Source organism: Sceloporus occidentalis, unplaced genomic scaffold (assembly GCF_023333645.1).
Source record: "Sceloporus occidentalis isolate IW3139 unplaced genomic scaffold, rSceOcc1.0.p SCAF_5, whole genome shotgun sequence".
In the NCBI taxonomy this organism is placed as follows: Eukaryota; Metazoa; Chordata; class Lepidosauria; order Squamata; family Phrynosomatidae; genus Sceloporus; species Sceloporus occidentalis.
In genome coordinates, this window is record NW_028316985.1 from 98,040,706 (window position 1) to 98,063,527 (window position 22,822).

The following is a 22,822-nucleotide window of genomic DNA, read 5'->3' on the forward strand; positions in this document are numbered from 1 at the left end:
ACAATAAAATTACAAAAATCACAACTGTAATTTTTCTCAGTATACATTAACTTAAGAGATACCAGTTACCCATCTCTTGAAAACCTTTGAGCTAAAAGAACATTCCCCAATATTTTAAAGATATATTGTCATTGCTAGAATGGTTTCTCATGCCTCTGCCTCTCTGGGTAACTGCTCTAGTCCATGTTAGTTTGAACGTGCTTCAACTTTTTCACTATTATGGCTTTAATCTCCATCCCACTTGTTTCATTGCTGCTGCCCCCTTTAAAACTAGACTAGCTTCAGTCTGAATTAGAATCTATGGAAGGGGATCCTAGGGAGTAATTGTCTGTTGCTCTGACCATATTTAGCCATCATCCCAAGCTTCAACAGACTCATCTGCCAAGATAATGAGGAATTTCCCAGGAGCCATCAGAAATTCATCATCTTTCTGGGGTGGACCCCACTCCTACAGTCCCCCACTCCTGCACAAATATCCATTCCTTCTGAGTCTAAATCCCACCAGATAGTGATAACAATATGACTATGGAAAGATAACAAATGCTCTATGAAAAAAAAACATGTAAGAAGTGATAAAATACAGTTACAGTACTAGTGGAAGAAGATGTCATCCAGATTCCCCATACAGTGTATTAATGAGGTAAAGAATTATTGTCTAAGTCAAGCCTTGTCTGGAAGTACTCAATGCTTTTCTTACTCTCTAGGCACTTCCAGAAGCTTTTCTTGTGCCATCACCTTGCTTCAACTGATTTAATTTTACAGTGGATCTAGATGAGTTTGTGTGTATTTTTGTTAAACAATTATATCATTTTGATACTATGCTAACTGGCATGGTTGGGTCTTTCCTATGGAATCCTGGAATCTGAGGTTTGATGGGGCTCTCAGAATAGTCTCTGCTCAAGAGCTCTGCTGCTTGGGGGAGCAGGTTAGACCTCTCTAAAATAGAGTTCTAATTACTGAATCAAACTACAGATTTCAGGATTTCATATAATTGGGTTCGAGCAGTTAAAGTGGTGTAAAACTAGTATAACTGTGCAGTGCGCGCGCACACACAAACAAACACACACACACCAGTTGTTTTCCCTTGGTAACCTTCTTGAATTTTTTTCAGCTTATGAGTTTTTCCATCTCCAGATGAAAAAGGAGGGAGGAGGAATAGCTGTGCAATGTTTTTTAATTGGCTGTAATAAAGAATGGTCTGAAAGTACCCTCTCTCCCTAACTACAATTTTATCACTTATTTTTATATAGAGACATATAAAGTCAAAGGCATCACTAAAGAGGTGCAGTGGTGCTTGTACCAGGTGATACCCTAGTGGAAGTGACACACAAACTCTGCCTTTAGCAGGAACAGTCTCTGTGTTGTTCATTCTCCCAGGTTCCTTTATCATGATAAAGCTGACACTCAGCAGAAGAGAAGGCATGGGGCAGGTGAAGGAGCAAGAAAGCCCTCCCATTGTTCCTGTTAGGGCATGGAAAGACGCACTGTGTCCACCACGACCACCTACAGAGTTGAACCACGTCTACAGGATGCCAGGGGGAAGGAATCTGAAGAGATGTCTGCAAAGGTATTCAGGCCAAGAAGGAAAATAATCCTTCACCACTGCAAACGGCCTTAAGCTCCCGACTTGAGAAATAACGACAAGAGCACTTCAAGCCTTTACTCTAAACAAGGGCTTTATTAAATTACTTTGCCAACCAAACAACCATAACAACAAAACAGAGAGGCAGTTATTCTAACACCAACTGTCATAACTGACACTCTCTCTCAGAAGGACTGACAGCATCAACATTCCATAATGCAAGTGTCAACTGTCAACTGCCACTGGAACTGTAATAGGTTCCACTACAGCTCTATCTTGTGGTCACATACATGTCATTTCCTAACATTTCCATCACTCCGAGTCCCTCTGAACAGCAGAACTCCTGTTTTCTGTCCCACCAACTGCTGCCAAGCCTATGACTCTGGAGACCGTTGGAAAGGACTTGAAGGCACACAGTAACAACAACAGTTATAACCACAAACACATTTTCATAAGCTTATACTGTATCAGTTCACCTACAAGACTAAAACTTTATGCTAATTAACTTTTTGAAACCTCTAATGCACATGCGCTTCAGTCAAAGCTGTCATTATTACCCAATTACAATGAAGTTGTTTTTGTGCTGCTTGTTTTTTTATAGCTGCTGATTTTGTCGAATTACTAAGAATTATGTATGGGATGTGTGTGGGTGACACCAAACCTAGTGATGCCACTGTATACAGTATTCCATCAGATAAAAGAGAGGATATTTCTGTCTGTTTTCAGAAGCTAAGCAGAGTCATGCCTGGTTTTGTACTTGGATAAATGACAAGCAATGAGAGTCCACCAGGGAATTGCAGGGATGTCTAGGTATGCTGGGAAAAATCCTGCCTTTTTGTCAATCTATGATTGCCAGTTATAGCTGATAATATTGTGAGACTTGGGATTGCTCTGACCAAAAATCCACAACAACTTAATGTAAAACAAAAAGTTTATTGTAAAGAATAAGGTAGAAGCACCCGGGACCACGTCTTTGCAGAATCTGAGGCACACAAAGGGGAAGCCTTAATTTAAACCGACCACTGACCCCCACTTTTTTTTTTCCTTTCCCTCTCAGATGGTTTCTCCAGTTCACCCGCCCCCCAGCGGAGGTTGAAGCCCTACATCAAAGCAACCCAAATGTAGGCATCATTTGGTCTCCCGACATACTCTGCCCTGGGAAAGCTATTGATGCCTTAATTGATAACTTGTATCTGTGGAACCTCTCCCAGTCATAAATCTGTCTCAGGGTGTGAAGGATTCTTTGCCCTGCTAGCCAGTGTTCTGCTTACGTGACCCATCCGATTACAGAACATGGCCGCAGATGGGCATTTCCCATAATGCCTTTCCAATTGAGTCCTACAGATACATACCTTTATTTAATACATACATTTATTGTTAACACACCCTAGGATTTATATCTGTATATGAGAATACACACACACACACACACACACACACACACACAGTGGACCCTTGTTATACGCTGGGGTTTGGTTCCAAGATCTCCCGTGTATAACAAAATCTGGGTATGCTCAAGTTTCATTACATATAATGAAATAGCAAAATGGTGTCCCTTATAAAAAATGGAAAATCAAGGTAAATTTATACTTTTTTGGAACATTTTCCAACCATGTATGCTTAAATCCGTATATAAAAAATCCGTGTATAAGAAGGGCCGACTGTATATATATATGTGTGTGTGTGTGTGTGTGTGTGTGTATGTTCACTACTAGACAGGATCAGAAGCTTTTGACAGTCTGCCACTCCTAAGATGCCACATTCAAACATTCCAACACATCATACAACAAGGTAAAGGTGGTATGTACATATCATCAATGTGCATGTAACTAATTACTAACTTAAATGACTTAATCTAAACTCATCATGACAGAACCCTGAATGAATAAATGAATAAAGGGGATTTCTGACAAATATTGCTGTAAGCTTAGACTCGGTATAAAGCAAGTTCCTGCTTTATCAAATATTATATTAAATTACTCTAAAAAAGAACACTAAATTGCCATGCCAAAATGCAGTCTGAACAACATCCCTGTAGAATTTAACAAACAGTTAATGATAGACAAGAAGCAAAGAGAAAAATTACAGAAATAGGCATGAATCCTGAACACAACTGTTCAACAACTTGGACCCTGGGACAAAGAGAACTACTGTAATAAACAGTGCAGTGGAACAGAAAATGACAACAAAAAAATAGAACAAGAGAGCTCATCTGCAAGATCTGACAATTCAAATTTAAACCAAGAGTGGGTATGTTAAATATATGAACAGAAGGAGAGCACACTGCATCATCAAAAAGAAATAAGTTGATGGAAATACTAAATGGAAGAACTATATACAAGAGACAAAAGGATGATAGATTTATTCAAGTAAGAACTATTTGAAGATGCACCATTTAAAACATAGGGGAGAGGTAAATCACCAGGAACAGATGGCATACCAACAGAGCTGCTTCAAGCTATAGAAATAGAATCCCCTTCAAATTCTAACTACTATCTGCCTATAAATTGGAAAGGTTCAATATACATTGCAGTCCATAGCAAACCACACACACACAAGGTATTGCAATCTACATTGGACCACTGGATTAATCTCCCATGCAAGCAAAGTGATGTTCAAAGTTTTACAACAAAGACTTTCACCAAATATGGAAAGAGAATTACCAGATATTTAAGCTGGGTTCACTAATGGAAGAGGCACCAGAGATCAAATTGCATACATATATTGGGGAACCCCCCCCCTATTTTTCCTCTCTTTCTCTCTCTAGATATATATCTATAATATTTAATATATTATATACATACTAATAAAAAGAACACAATTAAAACACCACAACATCAAAATATACATAGTACATACATATATTCAGAGCTGATGACTTCCTTCAGCTATCAAAAAAGGGTTATTCATGACATTTTAGTGTCTCTTCTATGCAACCACGTAAATTAATTTCCCTGAAAGTCGACTTCTCGTTTCCTTCTCATTCTATGATAACTATGATCAATGACACTGCCTTCCGAAACCATTTTTGACACCTCATGGAATCATAGAATCATAGAATTGGAAGAGACTGCAAGGGCCATCCAGTCCAACCCCCTGCCATGCAGGAAATTTAAAGCAAAGCATCCCCGAAAGATGGCCATCCAGCCTCTGCTTAAAGACCTCTAAGGAAGGAGACTTCACTACACTCCGAGGGAGTATGTTCCACTGTCGAACAGCCCTCACTGTCAGGAAGTTCTTCCTAATGTTGAGGTGGAATCTCTTTTCCTGTAGCTTGCATCCATTGCTCTGGACCCTAGTCTCTGGAGCAGCAGAAAACAAGCTTGCTCACTCCTCAATGTGACATCCCTTCAAATATTTAAACAGAGCTATCATATCACCCCTTAACCTTCTCTTCTCCAGGCTAAACATCCCCAACTCCCTTAGTCGTTCCTCATAGGGCATGGTTTCCAGACCCTTCACCATTTTAGTCGCCCTTCTTTGGACACGCTCCACTTTCTTGACAACCTTTTAAAATTGTGGTGCCCAGAACTGGACACAATATTCCAGATGGGGCCTGACCAGAGCAGAATATAGTGGCAGTATTACATCTCTTGATCTAGATACTATACTTCTATTGATGCAGCCTAAAATTGCATTGGTCTTTTTAGCTGCCGCATCGCACTGTTGACTCATCTTCAATTTGTGGTCTACTTAGACTCCTAGATCCCTTTCACACATAGTCTCATTCAGCCTGATGTCACCCATCCTATATCTATACCTCTTACATCTTTTAATGACCTCAATTGATCTGTAAAAAATTTCCTATTTTTTCTTCATTCTTTAAAGCCTAATATTGCTGTTTTCTCCCATTTTTCTTCCCAAAGGGGCAAAACACAGTTTGTCCATTTTTTTCAGATCCTCTTTAATTTGTCTCCAATGTTATTGTAGTTGTTATTGTACAAATCTGAGTTCTTTTTTATAAGTTTCAGACCCAGGTATTTCAGTTCATTTTCAATCTGAAATCCTGATTTCCTAGCTAACTCAAGTTCTTCTGTTCTTGTAATTTTTTTTTTTGTTAATATAACTGTTTTTTCATTAACATTGAATCCTGCAAGCTCAACAAACTCCTCTAGTACTTCAACTAATCTTTCTATGCCATACATCAGATCATCTAAGAATATTACAAGGATATTAGCCCTGAAAGAAACCACTCTTAAAGTTGTGCATAGATGGTACCTCACACCACTACAACTTGAATGCATTACTAAGAACCCGACCCCGTGCTGTTGGAGAGGGTGTAGTAATACAGGTACTTTTCTGCACATATGGTACAATTGTCCAAGTGTATTTGCATTTTGGCATTCAGTATTTAACTTAGTTTCAGAAATCACAGAACTTATTGCTTTCAGTGTTTATTAATGTAAACAAGACATTATACAATAAATATATTATTACATATTTGTTGGCATTGGCCAGGATTGAAATTGTCAGGGCTTGGAAAACTGGAAAGGTCAATATGACTGATCGGTGGTCTTGACTTTGGAATTTTTGGTTTATGGAAAAGCTCACTGATCAGTCTAGAAGGTTGCGGGGGTGGAGTTTTTCTCTGCCTTTTGAAGAACGATGGTCCCCACTTATATCTTATCTCAACAACATTGGAGCAGAAGTGGGTATTCCTTTGTAATATGATTCCCTTTCGATGATTGAACTGGTGCAAAGAAGGTATCTCTGTCTTCTGAGTCCATCCCTGTTTTATGTAGTGTTGCCCTTTTACATCCCATGTGACCTTGAATTTTTGAAGTTGGTTTTTAGCGATCTGTATTTTAGCTTGTTTTTGTTTGTTTTTGTTGTTTTATGCCTTTTTGGTAAGAAATAAAATTTATTTAAAAATCAAACAAACCTGTAATTAAATAGTGAACCTCACAATCATGTCCATTTCTGCTCCTAAGTAATTCCTACCAAGTTCAACAAGAATCGCTCCCAGCTGAAGTTCAAGCCTGTAGTCCTGAACACATTATGTTGCGAGTAATCTCCACTGGATGTAATAGTAGTTACGTCTGAGTAAGCATGTCTAAGATTGTCTCATCAGTTAATTTCTGCAGATGGTCAGTTGTTGCAAAAATAATACAGGGTCATAGAATAAGTTTTAAAGTATGCATTTCATCTCAAAGGAGACTCTTTAAGAAGAAGAGTAGGATATATTTGTTATTATTGTTACTGTTTTTAAGTATGTTTTAAATTGTAATTGGTTTAATTGTATTTTAAGGGGGGTGGGGTTTATGTTATTTAAGCCGCCCTAGTTGTGTTGTGCAGAGGGGCGGGATAATAATAATAATAATAATAATAATAATAATAAATATTACAAGGTCATCTGCAAATGCCCTCAGTTTGTATAAGTGACCTTGGATTTTCAGTCCTTTAATTAATCTTCTTCTTCTTCTTCTTCTTCTTCTTCTTCTTCTTCTTCTTCTACCTTTATTAGGCATACAACATCATTAATTTAAAGCCCTACATGGCTTGGGCCCAGAGTACTTGAGGGAATGCCTTCTTCCCTATTGTCCATCCTAAGGTCCACACTAAGGTCCTCTGGAAAAAATCTATTACAGCCTAAAAAATCTAGGCTCATATCAGTTTCCCAGAGGGCCTTTTCTATTACTGCTCCAAAACTATGGAACAACCTGTCGGAGGAGATCCGTCCTTATTAGGAAGAGTTTTAGTAATTAAAATGAACGTGTTGCTCAAGATACAATGTCTGTTCCATAATTTACCTATAATCATAAATGATGAACCTTTCAAACACTGGGATAAGGAACTAAATTTGTATGGCTAATAAAGAAACCAAGAGCCAAATGGAAAGTTTTACAAATTAAAAAAATAGTAGGCCTTGGACATCCGAACCTACGAGTTTATTATCGTGCATATTGTATAGTCTGGATGAAAGAATGCATAACTATTATTATTATTATTATTATTATTATTTACCTATATCCTGCCTTTTCCCCAATATTGGGACTCAAGGTGGAAAACAGTGAATTTAAAGCAATACAATTTAAAAACAGTAGAAAAACAATAAAAGGTATAAATATAAAATTAAAAAATAACTATACAATTTTAAAAGTTAAAACAGTTATGAATTAAAATGTAACATGTTAAAATAAAATACATTGCGTGATCTGGAAAGGCAGGAGTGATTGGCTATATAGCCAAGTCCTTTCCAGGCAAACATTCTATGAAGATGCCAGCCACAGATGCTGGTGAAATGTCAGGAAGAAACTCTGCTAGAACATGGCCACATAGCCCGAAAAACCCACAAAAAACTATGGATGCCAGCCATGAAAGCCTTCGACGTCACATTGGAAATCTCTATGGGGAGAAATTGTTCCAAGACACTTGGAGACTGGAAAAATTCTGGCTCAGGAAAGCACATCTACTCTGCTCACTAACTTTCCTGCTACGCTGCAGAGACAGAGACACCATACCACAATTTCTCACAGCAAAAAAGGACCTTCAAATCACCACAGGCCAACCACATCTACAACAGGATGGAACAGGCTCTGTTATGGGAGAGAATACACACTACCCACAAAGAACTGGACAACATAGACAAGGAACTGCTTCCACTCCACCTCAGCATCAGCCAAAAGATGAACACCCAAGACTGGGACAAAATTGACAGTCTCACCTACAGGAAAATGGAAAAAGATATGGCAGATCACACTGAAAGACAAAAACAAAAATTCAACAAATGCCATAAAAACCAGCTGAAACCCACATTGGATACATTACGGACCATCATCAATCTCACACAGTGGCAACTTTCAAATGAGGAAACATCCATCCTGGCCAAAGGAGGCAACTTTGCAGTAACCACCACCAGAATCCCTGTCGAAGATATCATTGCCCAGGTGGAATCCACCCTCCACCATCTCCCAGAGGAGGAAGCAAAAGAAATAAGAGGGGAAGCAGCAAGGATTCTGTGCAAGGCAAAACCACCTCCCAGCAACATAACCAAAAAAGAAAGAAAAGCCATCAAGGACCTCAATTCGGATCCAGAAATCATCATCCTCCCAGCAGACAAAGGCAATGCCACAGTAATCATGGATACAGAACAATACAAATCAAAAATCAAGGAGCTCCTGGATCCTACAACGTACAAAAAGCTGAAATGTTCTAGAGAACAGGACCCAGAACAATGGATGCAAGCTACAGGAAAAGAGATTCCACCTCAACATTAGGAAGAACTTCCTGACAGTAAGGGCTGTTCGACAGTGGAACACACTCCCTCGGAGTGTAGTGGAGTCTCCTTCCTTGGAGGTCTTCAAGTAGAGGCTGGATGGCCATCTGTCGGGGATGCTTTGATTGTGATTTCCTGCATGGCAGGGGATTGGACTGGATGGCCCTTGCGGTCTCTTCCAACTCTATGATTCTATGATTCTATGAAACAAGACCCAACCAGGAAATCACCAGAAAAATGAACATCCTGATCAAAAGCTCCTCAATTCAGCCAACCACAAGACAAAGTTTATGCAAATCTGAGGCTCGCCCACCAAGACTCTATGGACTTCCCAAGATCCACAAGGATTCCATTCCACTCCAACCCATAGTGAGTGCTACTGGATCCCCCACATATGACTTGGCCAAGTTTCTGGCCACACAATTATAAACCCATATAGGGCAGACCCCCCACTACATCAAGGACTCAGCTCACTTCATAGGAAAAATCAAGAACCTTGAACTAAAACCTGGAGACATATTAATCAGCTTTGATGTGGTCTCCCTGTTCACTGAAGTCCCCATAATGGACACCATGATACTCATCTGACAGATTTTTCCAGAAGACATCACAGCTCTGCTCAAATATTGCCTCACGACAAGCTATTTCCAGTGGGACAATGGATTCTACGAACAGAGAGATAGGGTAGCAATGGGAAGCCCTGTAAGCCCTGTGATAGCAAACTTTTACATGGAACACTTTGAAAAGCAAACCCTGGAAACAGCACCGAAAAAGCCCACAACTTGGTTCCGATACGTGGATGACACTTTCACCATTTGGAGCCATGGAGAAAAAGATCTGGCTGTTTTCCTGAACCATCTGAACAACATCCACCCCAACATCCAATTCACTATGGAAAAATAAAAGGAAGGAACACTGCCATTTTTGGATGTTCTAGTCATCCACAAACCGAACCAATGTTTGGGTCACACAGTATACAGAAAACCCACACACACAGGCCAATACCTGCACAAGAACTCCAACCATCACCCAGGACAAAAAAGAAGCACAGTCAAAACACTGGTAGACCGAGCAAAAAGCATCTGTGAACCCCACTTCTTGGAAGATGAACGGAAGCACTTGGACCGGGCTCTACAGGCTAATGGTTATTCCAGCTCAGACATCAGAAGGGCTGCCAGGCCCAGGAATACCTAGAGAAGTGAAGACAAGCAGCTACCCAAAGGGAAGGTATTTTTACCATACATCAAAGGAGTCACAGACAGAATAGGCAAAGTGGTGAGGAAGCACAACCTTCAAATGGTTTACAAACCGACGAAGAAAATCCAGCAAATGCTTCGCTCAGCCAAGGACCAGAGAGACCCTCTCACAGCCGCAGGAGTTTACCACATACCATGCAGCTGCGGCCAAGTCTACATAGGGACCGCCAAATGCAGTGTGCAAACAAGAATCAAGGAACACGAGAGACACTGCAGACTGGGCCAGCCAGAAAAATCAGCAGTAGCAGAACATGCCACAAACCATCCTGGGCATAAAATACTGTTTGAAAACACTGAAATTCTGGACCATGCCAACCACTACCATGTCAGGATGCATAGGGAAGCCATTGAAATTCACAAACACCTGGACAATTTCAATAGGAAACAGGAATCTCTTAAAATAAACAAGGTTTGGCTACCAGTCCTGAAAGATAGCAAGATAAAGACAAATGCAAATGAGAAATCTCTCAGAGTCAGGGGCTTCACAGCAGACAATGAGCACTAATCAAGCAAACATTAGTCCTCTTGTGCAGATCCTCACACCCTGAGGACTGCCATTAGCAACCAACAATACACATGCAATCACTCCTGCCTTTCCAGATCACACAATATATATGGCCAAGTCCTTTCCAGGCAAACATTCTCTGAAGATGCCATCCACATATGCTGGCGAAACGTCAGGAAGAAACTCCACTAGAACATGGCCACATAGCCCGAAAAACCGACAAAAAACATACGCCTTTTGATCAGGCAATGCATATGATTAGAAATTGTGGAATGGTGTTGAGCTAGGAAAAGGCAATAACAAATTAACTTTTCATCTTTTTTCCTGTGAAGCTTTGTTAGTGTTTTTTGGTGTATTAATAGTACCTGCAAGAGGAGACTCATCTTTGATTAACTAAACAAAGGCATGCATGACGTTAAGGTCACCATAGGTCAGAAACGACTTGAAGTCACACAACCACAAAGGCAAAGCCCTCATTTTACAAGCACTACAAGATTGAGTGATAAAGTTTCATTGTCTTAATGTGGAATTGATTTGGTTGGCAATTTTGCCTAGACACACTTGGATAGGAAAAGGTAGCACTAGACACTAGGGTTGGTGTCACCTGGTGTGTTAACTCGTGGTGTCACCTCCCCATTGACCCTCTTCCATCCCACACCATACAGAATCTATAGAGAAGTTTTTTTGTACTAGCGTTACTCATTAATTGTAATTCCTGCATATCGGTGACTGAAATGCTGTGACATAAAACAACTAGCAAAACTAGCACAGCCTCAGTACATTTACATGTACATAGTTTCATGTGTCTGAAATGAAAATTTGGGAAAAGGTGATGTTTATAAAGAAAATTTAAATAGAATATTTTTTATTTTTTAAAGAAAATTAGATTTTAATAAAAAAATTAAATTATTAAAAAAACTGGGGCCTCTCCTTTCTCCTCCCACTGAGCCTCACCCCACTCACCCCATCTCTTCAGGGACATAGGTGAATGCTACGGCCCATTTCTCTTAAAAAGAAGATGTTGGAGGAGCAGTTGTGTCACCCCCCAGGGTGTCACCTGGTGCATTCCACAACCCTTGCATCCCCCTGGCTCTAAATGTCTATATTGTTCAAGATGAAAAGTAAACCAGCAAGAAGGTTTGTGCCATTACTTGGCACATCTCTCTATTCTTCATGAGAAAGAGGAACTTTCCAAGGAAGAGCCTATTGACTAATGAGTTAAGAGCAATACAATAGGATCTGCAACAGGGCCTAAGTAGCCTGATGAAGGGAAGGAACTAAGTAGAGGCATGAATGTTTCTGTGGCAGGTTAGTGTGGAAAGTGAAATCTTGGTTAATAATTGATGTGCACCCACAGAATCCTTTGGTGAATGGGGGTGTTGTCTGGATTTCCCCATTGGGTCATGGGATTCAGTGAGAGAAAAATAAAGATCATTTTGTACTGGACTTGACTGGCTTTTCCCTTTAGGGCTTGGGGTATGGGGAAGATGAACAGGTTTAGGCTTCCTGAAAACAGATGGGCTGGGCACAAGCTAGATTGATTGGCTTGCCTCTGGGGTCAAGGGTGGCTTGCCCTTGCCAGGCTTTAGAGAAGGTAAGTTTACACTCGCTTCAGCAGTGTAAACAGCTAGCTCTGCTGCAGATCAGAATTCGTTAATAAAGTGGCCCATGCATTTTGTGTCTGCATCTATTCTGACTGGGTAGGCAATCCCTCACTGAGACAGACTGTGGGTAAAGAAAAACAGAAAGAAAAGTGGAGAACAGATTAGCCTATCTGACCAGCTCCCCCCACCATATTTAAAAAATAATGCATCTACACATTTGGCCAATAAAATAGAAATTATAAAAAAAAGTAGACACTGGAGAAAGAATGAAAAAATCTTTAGATGCTTTTTAGAAGTAGTTTTCAAGTGGTCTCTAGAAGGCTATTTTTTTTTTGTTTATCAATTTATACAGGGCTTATCAGAACTGTTTTGTAAAAAAAAATATTTTTTGTTTAATTACATGTACATATTATCATTATTGTCATCCAAAAGGTTTGCTGAAACATTTTTTCTGTGATATAGGAATCATATCCCTATTTTTTCCATGTTATTTCTATCTCTAGTATCATTTAAAAAAAAAGAAGAAGTAAAGCCTAGGAACATATGCTTCAATAGCTGAGGTATATAAGCTAGGAACATATGCTTCATTAACTGTGTTTCAGCAACTATGTAAGACAAGTCAATATTATCCCCAAGTAGACTGAATCTCAGAAATGAAGACTTGGAACCTACCAAAATTTATCTTTGAACTAGATTTGCACATGAATTTTCTGGTTCATAGGTTAGTTGTTTAGTCACTCTATGTAATGCCAATACAAGAACTGCCTTGCTGGAACTGGCAAAAGAGCCATCCAACATTCTGTCTAAAAGAGCTGCAAACCAAATGCTTGGGTGATGGCCTTTTCCTGTGGTTTCTTTCCACAGGTAGTACTTCAGACACATGAAACTGAAAGCTCCACTACATTTATAGAAAGCATGGAGATCTTCTGTATGTAACGGATTCACTGTATATAATCATTGAACAGCCAACTTAAATGTGATTAATTTAGCAGTACATCTTACCTTTTTGTTGGAGTCTTCGATAGCAATGTATCCCATTCTCTTTTCCTTTGCATCCCATTTCCAATAATTCAGTAATGTACAACTCACCAACACCCAGGTTCACACAGCTTCTATGAAAACTTCAGAGGACATCCATTTGTTCCAAAGGAAGAGTTTCCTAGCCAAGTCTACATCAGTGAGACAATCTTATATAATGATCTATCATACCCCTCTTGTTTTGAATGGGAAGGATAATATAGAAGAAAGCACACAGGACTGAGCATACAAGACATTAGTAAACATTGATTCTATGATTCTATGCCTGTGAGGATCCTAGAGCCAAGGTAGCCTGAGAAAATGTTCATTGTCAGCAGGATGTTCAAAAGCCACGGTTGCTGGGCTCTTCACCCCCAACTTCCTGTAACACAATGGCAGGAGAGGAAAATAAAGAAATCCAATGCTCTTTGCTCGTTGGTGAGCCACTCCTTCATTGTGCCTTAGCGGAAGCATTGGGCAATTCTGGACATCTAGTCTAAACACCCTCCTCTATGACTAAGTTAAGCTAAAAACATATACTTTTTCACTATTTTAAGTTTTGTCTCCCCACACCCACCCCTGGTGACACCAGTATTAGACTCAGGAAATTTCACCACACTTAAGCTTTCAATTCACAGTCTAGCAGCAGTAACAGATGGTGGTGGGAAGTACTAGGAGAAAGAACAAATAGTTGCTGAATAAGAAATCATTTATATGAACAGAGACAGTCAAATACCAGTTTTCATAATGATGCTTTGAAGCACAACTATCCTTCACCTCCAGGCAGTGATTGTTGGGTGTGCTTACAACAACCTATCAGTCTCCCTAACAAAATAATTTGGAAGGTGCCTTTTCCTCTTCTGAGTTGTGTGGAAACAGTTCTCTCCATGCAGAAAGAAATCTTCATAGATCAGCCTTCGCCAAATTCTTCCATCATCCCAGACCATAATGGCCAATGGCTATTTTGACTGGGAACAATGGGAATTGTAACCCAAAATATCTGGAGTGTGCTAGGTTAGGTAAGACTGTCATAAGATATCTCTACTTTCTCATCTGTCCCCAGCTAGGTAGCATGATATCACACTGACAATGTTTCATGACAACTATTACCCATAGCAGAACATGCTCCTATATCTCACATACAGATGATAAAGGAGGCTGCCTGTCTTGTCGGGATCGCCTGATTGTCATGCAGGGAGAGCTGTGGCTTGCCGGCCACACTCTCCACGGCTTGGGCAGCCCCAGAGGCCCGTGTGCAGGCTGCCCGAGCCAGGATTGGCCAGTGATGGTGAAAAAGGAGGGACTTCCGCCCCACTGCTCGCGACTACATGCCCCAAAAGTCATCGGGAGGTGGAAGTGCCTTTCGATTGGGTAGCGTCATCCCTTGGCACCACCCGGGATTGGTTGGGAGGCCGAGAGGCGGGTCCTCTCCCCTATCCAGGCCTCCCATTGGCTAGCAGGCCTATTTAAGGCCGCATGGCACTCCGGCCAGCACCATTTTCAGCTCGGCTCGCCAAGGAGCTGGACGACCAAGCGAAGCTGTGGCACTGGGAATTGGTTTCTACAGTGCACCCATCACTTACACATAGGATCCGTTCTGGGACACACACCCTCCAACCCCACCCTGTGTAAGGGAAAAACGCGTATGCTGGAGCCCCATTAGAAGTAATGGAGCTCCTGCCCACAGTGTGGTGTGGAGTGCGTGCCATTGGCACGCCTTTCATTACTTCTTCTGGGTGCGCCGAGGCTTCTTCTGGTGAAGACTTCCAGTGTATGCTGGAAGCTGTGTATGGCATGCCCGTGTATAATGTGGGTGTACTCTATTTGTACGTGTCACATTCCTCTTAGCCAAAAGGTCAAAGAAGTGATTCCTCTAACTGTCATCTCCCACATAGGGAAAGTGACCTGCTCCCCAGAGATATCCCCTGCATGTTACTCAACCAGAAAAGTCCTTGCCACTCTGTCCAAGAAATCCTCATGATGCCTAATATGCTAAAGAGTAGATAAATGGGCCTCAAGCTGATGGATCTTCTCTTCCAAAAGGGCAACCAACTTGTTTCCGCCTAAACATTAGAAATAAATTTTTATTGTAACAGCTGTTTGACAGAGGAATACAGTGGTTAGATGAGCATCTTTCAAGAGTGTTTTAGTTATGTATTCCTGCACGACAGGAGATTGGACTTGATAGCTCTTGTGGTTCCTTTCAGCTCTATGACTCTATTATTTTATAACTTATAACCAGTTGCAAGAGTGGGGGTGAGATAAGAAATGCATTCTGCAAAGGATTTTTTTTTTGCCAAGAATGTATAATCTATATGTTTGTAGGATGTATAGATTACACAAAGGTAAGCATAGCTGTAGAATTCCACCTTACTTTCTATTATGCATTTTATATAAACCTGGGTGAAGAATTATTTTGGGCACAGATTCTCTTAAACCTGACCATTAGTTCATTATTCAGTTACTGCAGTGACCTCAGTTATTATCAGAGGGACGGATGGGGTGGTCTTTTAATTCTATCAAATTTTTAATCCAATCAAAATATAATATTACTCACATTCTTGGGTATATAGATTTAAACAAATCTGTTTGTTTGTTTGCTAGATTTTTATTCATTTTCATCATTTCATTATTCATTTTCATCAGGTTACATGTTTCACAGTTTGCCCTTTAAAAACATTAAAAGATATACATTAAAAATGTTCATTCAATTCAACTGGATACTTCAAGTAATTCTTCTTAAAGTTATTCCACTAATATAAATGGAATTATATTAGGCTGAGCAAAAAGGTTCTTGATTGGATTACAACTGATATCTATTCTTCTGAAAATATCTAGTTATGTGAATAACTTAAAATGTTCCCACAGGGTGTGTGTGTGTGTGTGTGTGAAATACATTTTAGAAGAAGAAAATTATGCAATCACTGGCAGTGTTTGCTCTGCCATCTAGTGGAAACTGAACAATTACAAGTCTGAAAGGCAGATTTAAGTGCTACATAAAATTCTGTAATGAAATATCTTTTGTATATGAATACCCATTTGGGTCCTGCGAAGAGTCAGCTGCTTAAATTTAATTGCTACAGATTTCACATAAAAGAATCATAGAGCTGGAAGAGACCATAATGGCCATCCAGTCCAACACCTGCCATGCAAGAACTCACAATCAAAGCATTCCTGACAGATAGCCACCCAGCCTCTGTTTAAAGTTCTCCAAAAGAGATTCCACCTTTCTCTGAAGGAGTGCATTCCTCTGTCAAACAGCTCTTACTGTCAAGAAGTTCCTCCTAATGTTGAGATGGAATCTCTTTTCCTGTAGCTTCCATCCATTGTTCCGTGTTCTAGTCTCTGGAGTGGCAGAAAACAAGCTTGCTTCCTCCTCAATATGACAACCCTTCAAACACTTATACAGGGCTATCATATCACTTCTTAACCACCTCTTCTCCAGGGTAAACATACGCAGCTCACTAAGTCTCTCCTCATAAGGCATGGTTTCCAGATCCTTCATTTTTGTCACCCCCCTCTGGACACACTCCAGCTTGTCAACATCCTTTTTGAATTGTGGTGCCTAGAACTGGACACAGTATTCCAGATAAAGCCTGACCAAAGCAGAATAGGGTAGCACTATTTATTCCCTTGATCTAGACAGTAAGGGGCTGTACAGACAGCCCTGTAAGGGACGGCTCTATGCAGCCCCTGGAAGCCCTGGACTGTGGCCCCAATCCAGCGTTTTTCCAGGACAAGGAGAAATGACAAAATGCCACTTATCCTTGGTCCAGAAAAGGGGTGCCCTTGCACCTCATGTGCTCAATGCACCCTGACATGAAGGAGGAGAAAGGAGCAGCTCCTTTCTCCTCCGGATCATTTGTGTAGCCATGCAGTTGCCACACCAACGATTTGCAGGCAGGAAAAAGCTGCCTAGAGCAGCTTTTCTTTGTGCTGTCATAAGGGCTGCATCGCTTCCTGTGCACAACGTGCAGATGCTGCATGTCGTGTACGTCATCATGACAGCCCCCATGTGGATGGGAGGCCACTATGATAATGGCAGCTTCATGTGCTAGGGTTCTCAACCATGTCGCTGCAAGGTCTGGAACCCTAGAATAGGCACTGCCACACCGCTTCCTGTCCATATGTATTGGGCCTATATTTGTATTGAAATCACCCATTACTACCACATCTCTCATTTCAGAGTGTGTGCTCATCTGTTCTAGCATCAGTTTCTCAGTCTAACTTGGACATCTGTAGGAAACCCCACAATAACATCAATTGCTCTGTGGTCTAATCTCTGGAGCAGCAGAAAACAAGCTTGCTCCATCCTCCAAATATTTCAACAGGCTATCATATCACCTCTTAATCCTCCCTTCTCCAGGCTAAACATACCCAACTCTTCTCCTCGTAAAGCATGGGTTCCAGAGCCTTCACCATTTTGGTTGTTCTCCTCTTGACACACTCCAGCTTCTCAACATATATGTACAGTGTAGTAAAGTCATAATAAAAATAACATAAAAATATGAAAAAGTGATAGGGGCAAGCTGATGACTTGTATTGATCATCTGCTCGACTAGGTTTGCAGCAGCATCACTATTATATTACAACATTAGATGTTGTGACTAAGATGGTGGCTAGAAAAAAAGCCTTTCTAGTTACAAAACCTTAGTTTGTTGTGAAATAACTCTTTTAACAGATGTACTTTCTTGAGGAAAGACATCTGGGTATTGCAGAAATACTGTAGAACAGCTATTGAAAAATTGCCTTGAATTGTTTTTTATTCCTGTTTATTGTCATGTTAATTGTTACAACTATCATACACAGATGAGAAACACATGTCGACACACACACACACACACACACACACGTATTGATCATGGCAAGGGACTGGATTTGATAGCCCTTGTGGTCTCTTCCAACTCTATAATCAACAAACCCCATCAATTTCAGGGGAGTATGTGCATGTGGCTGCAGATTGAGGCTCTTTTATTTGAAATGCTTGGGACCAGAAGTGTTTTGGATTTTAGATTTATTTATTTATTTATTCATTCATTCATTCATTTGGATTTTGGAATATTTCCATATACAAAAGGTATCTGGGAGATGGGCCCCAAGTCTGAACATGAAATTCATTTATGTTTTGTATACACCTTATACATGTTGCCTGAAGGTAATTTTATACACAATATTTTTAATAATTTTGTGCATGAAACAAAGGAGCTTATTGCATCAGAACCTATAACATTCCCATCGAGTCCCGGAAACATTCTGTGAGATAATGATTTGGGAACGGGATTCATGGCATTCAAGAAGTAATAATGGGATGATAACGTAATGGGAACACATTTTATCGCACAGTACCGCACTTTGAATGGATACTTTTACCGAGTACGTTCAATATATATTGAATGATTACATATTTAATATTTCATATGCCATATATATATTGCCATATATGTGTATATATGCATATACACACACATACATACATATGCATATGTGTGTGTGTATATATATATATATATATATATATGCATATATCAATAATACTATACACATATATATATATATACACACACACACACATACATATACATATACATACACAAACATATGCATATGTGAATACACACACACACATATCCACACTGATTATTATTTTATACACACACACACATGTGCATGTGTATGTATGTATGTATATCAATAACAATTAAAACAGAATTCGCATGTAAACATTTGTCTAAATATGATGGGAGAGAAAACCATTTCGGCTTTGAGAAAAAAACAAACCTTCCGACATATCAACATGCTGATATATATTTTTTTAAATGGCCCTTCATACCTGGAAGAACATTAGAGTTTGTAGACGCTTTAGGATGGCAGAAGAGGAAATTGTCCTAGCCAATCAGAACATGAAGACGGAATGGGAATGGATAGGATTACTGCACTAACTTCTCCTGGACTGGTATGGAAACGTTCCAACTGGCTGAGAACTGTTTTCTACGGTTCTCACCCTGGACCGCTGTTGGAACACTTTGAGCTCGGAATGGGAATTCGATAGGAACCAAACCTTGCAGTTAAAGTTTGTGGCGTTCCGCTCTCATTAGGTTCCCAGAACGCTGTGCAATAAGCTTAAAAGTTTGTGTACACTGAACCATCAGAAAGCAAAGGAGTCAATATCTCACAACGCATGTGGATAATTTTGGATTTTGGAATGCTTTGGATTCCATAATTGAAGAGGAGGGATAATCAATGTGTATAGGCCCAACTATCTTGGTCATTACCTGGAAAGATCCTCAAAAGCCCTTTCTGCTAGTAGTAGTACAGTTCCAGAACATCCTGGAATTTGTATATCTGTTTTTCCCCTGCCTCTGTGTTTCGCAGTTATATCTGAGTTCTTCCAACCAATACAGTTTAACCACTTCTCTTTAATTTCACGTTTCAGTGAAGGAGGTAGTAAGAGTCAAGTTCTTTGAGGGAGAGCCTTTGTCTTTTCACAGTCATCATCTCTATATAACACGAAAGTCATAGAAAGTCAGCAAATTAAACATGGAAGGAAGCTATGAAAGTGTCCAGAGTTCAAGCCCAGTCTATTCAACATGGCTGTTATCCTCAACTGCCTCATTAATTATGGAAAACTACAAAAATTAGTATCCTATTGAAACCATGTAAGAAAGAAGCCGAGAAAACTCAGTGATAAGTTTGCCTTAAGACCTTCATAAGTCAGAAATGATTTTGGTGGCTGTACAAACCAGCCAAAAGGGCAGCATTGGGGTGGAGTGGGGCATGGCAACCACATGCCTCATGCTCCTACTTCACCCCCAAGCCACAAGGAAGCCACCAGGATGACCAGACAGTGGGCAGATCCACTGCACTTCTTTGGCACAGTGTTTAGACACACTGCGCCAAAGAAATAGGGAAAAGCTACCACTGTCATGGCAAGGGCAGCTTTTTTTGGACCTTGCAAATATCCAGATTGGAGCCATGGCATGCGGCTCCTGCAGCCCCAATCCAGCGCTCAAAGGGGCGGTGGCAAGCCACTCCTTTGGGGCTGTCTGTTTAACCCCTTGGAAACACACAGAAGTTCATAGAACCAGAGAGTTGGAAGAGATCCCAGGGGTCATCCAGTCTAACTCCCTGCCATGCAGGAAGACACAATGAAAGCACTCCTGAAAGATGGCCATCTAGCCTCTGTTTAAAAAAGTGATGTGATACTTATCTTTATAAAGCCAGCCAAATGTTGGTCTGGTAATATTTTAGGGCCTTTTTCAGATGGCTGTAAAGAACAACACAAATGTATTCATACAACATGTACTTCGAGATGTGTTTTTTTCATACATGGTCTCTAATTAAGCCAGCACTGCAATTGTCCAGAATCCAAGGGATGTGTTGTTTGGCAGGATAAAACCCAATGTGATGGGGGACAAGATAATACCTCAACTGAACTCCTGATTTTTGAAAGAAGGCTCACAAGAAGATCTACCTAGCAACTACTGAATACTAATTTTAAAAATATTGTACTTATCCTAGCAGAATATATGTTTCATATCCAACTACTCTCCTGTAAAAATCTTTATTAACTGTGGTTTCAGCCCAGGTGATCTAATTACTGAAAGATTCACTCACCTATCATCTTTTGCAGGAAGAAAAGAAAGAAGAGGTAAACTAATGACCCAGCAAGATAGTCTTGACATTAAAGTATTTATCCAACAATAATGAAACTAGGCCCTTTGCTACAAACAGAAAGGAAAGGGCTGATCATGTATTTCACTTGGCATCTTAAAATGGTGGGACACTCTCCTTGTCTGGAAATTGCCTATCAGAGCTCACTACATTCTTAACTTAAATATGACCGACGCAGGCTCATCTGGAATTTCTGTGTAAGGCCCCACCCTCTCTCTCAATGCATTTCTGGAATGTAGCAACAGAGCAGTTTGCTTCTTTGTACTGCGACTGAGAGACAAGATCCAAGTTCTCTTACCTGGTAGGTGTCACATGTTTGATCTTAGTTCATTATATATAGTTTTTGTAAACCTAGGTCTGGTATTGTCTCTCACGGCTGCTGGAATCAGGTTGAAGTTTTTCTGCCTTCCCTCAAGCTGAAGGTATTTCATCTGTGTCTAACTTTTTCAGGTGAGTACAAATGAACACACCTACGAACTGGGAGAGACAGGAAGCTAGGAAAGTTATATGCTGATTGGTCTCCTTCACAGCACAGAGTCCAGTAAGGAAATAAAGAAACTCCTGTACCAGGTGGAGAAAGAAGAGGAGCTGAGTACAAAGGACGGCAGAAGAAAAATAACCCTGTGGACTAGGGAGAAAGGAAGGTAAATTAGCTCTTTGTTTTGTGTAGCTTAGTAGTAATCCATGCTCTGATCACATTGTATGGAATTCCAGTGTTATTATATGCTGGCTTACTACTATCAGTGTAAATGAATTTTTATTAGCCTGTAAAGCAAAAAAGAAAAGGGAAATTAAATATGTTATGTTTGTTATGTAAATAGAGACAGTGCTATAGCTAAGCCCAGAGCAGTTAAAGCGGTGTCAAACCGGATTGTTACATGTCCGATGCCAAAGCCACACTATGTGGGTAGCTTTAAATCTATTTATTTTTTACAACTCATGGATGCTAACAGGCATTCATGTTTAAAGTAACAAGTTCTTGGTATTATATAATAATTTGTTTTTAAAGAAACATGTTGTTTCTCCCCAACTGCGTAACACCCATTTAGGCCTGTGGGCCTTCATCTTTTTCCACTCAGCATAGCTACATTGCACCCACAAGTGTTCACAGAACATCAGCAGAATGAGCAAACAGGAAATATCCCAAACAGTTTGAGAAATCTGCTAGGAAAACTGCTGTAATTCTGCTTTACCTTAGAGAGGAAGAGCTTTGGTCTACTAGCACTAGGGGTTAGAATTAGTAAGAAACAGTGATTTGATGAATTAATGAAACGCTTCATCTCCTGAATTTTGTTTCACTCATTTGTTTTCCTTAATGTTCAGCATGTTATCTTCTAAGTCCTACTGGACACAAAGAGACTTGCATTTAATATCCAATATATTTACCATTTCCAATTCCTTCTCTCAACCCCCCCCCCCCTCCCAAAAAAGTATGGAATAAGACTTTTTTAAAAAAAATGGGGCCTCACTTTTGTAAATTATTCTTATTTGACTTGAAATCAAAAAAGTTTGCATGAATCACCTTCCTAACAAAATTTTGAATTATCTCTGCCCTTCACATCCAGCCCTGCTAGGAGTGATCTGACTGGAAGCAGCCTTGGTGCCTGAAGAGGAAAATCCAAGCCACATCCTGTTCTGCTAATTAATGTGGTACACACTCCATTGCAATATCAGTGTGTCAGGCTGCTTATTGGGGGTGTTGTGTTACCCCAAATGTGTGGGACTAGGAGAACCTCCCCCACCAGCAGCAATCGGTTGCCATAATTCTCTACTATTAACCAGGACAAAATGTAGGACAAAATTTAGACCAAAATTTAGGACAATTGTAGGATAAAATGTAGCCCAAAATGTAGGACATTTAAGGTCCTCCATTTTTCTTAAATGTTCTACATTTTGGGCTAAAATTTATCCTACAATTGTCCTAAATTTTGGTCTAAATTTTGTCCTACATTTTGTCCTGGTTTATAGTTG

The 22,822-nt window shown here is 40.1% G+C and overlaps 1 protein-coding gene and 1 long non-coding RNA gene across 3 annotated transcripts in view; one reads left to right on the forward strand and one right to left on the reverse strand.

The window, feature by feature from the left end:
* Window positions 1-21,313, reverse strand: part of LOC149312547 (uncharacterized) — a 65,947-nt gene extending 44,634 nt beyond the window's left edge. The window contains exon 1 of one of the 2 annotated variants that reach the window (XM_089524851.1): window positions 21,150-21,313. Coding sequence is in view for 1 of the 2 variants with exons in the window: in XM_089524850.1 (XP_089380976.1) it covers window positions 13,166-13,201 (36 nt within the window). In the remaining variant the exon portion in view is untranslated. Of the gene's footprint in view, window positions 1-13,165; window positions 13,367-21,149 lie in introns of those variants that run through there. The other variant, XM_089524850.1, reaches the window with a different exon arrangement.
* On the forward strand, window positions 21,130-22,630 carry LOC149312548 (uncharacterized). The gene is made up of 3 exons (XR_016281269.1): window positions 21,130-21,152; window positions 21,302-21,495; window positions 22,417-22,630. It is a non-coding gene; the product is annotated as an uncharacterized LOC149312548 (long non-coding RNA).
* Window positions 22,631-22,822: the final 192 nt, after the last annotated feature.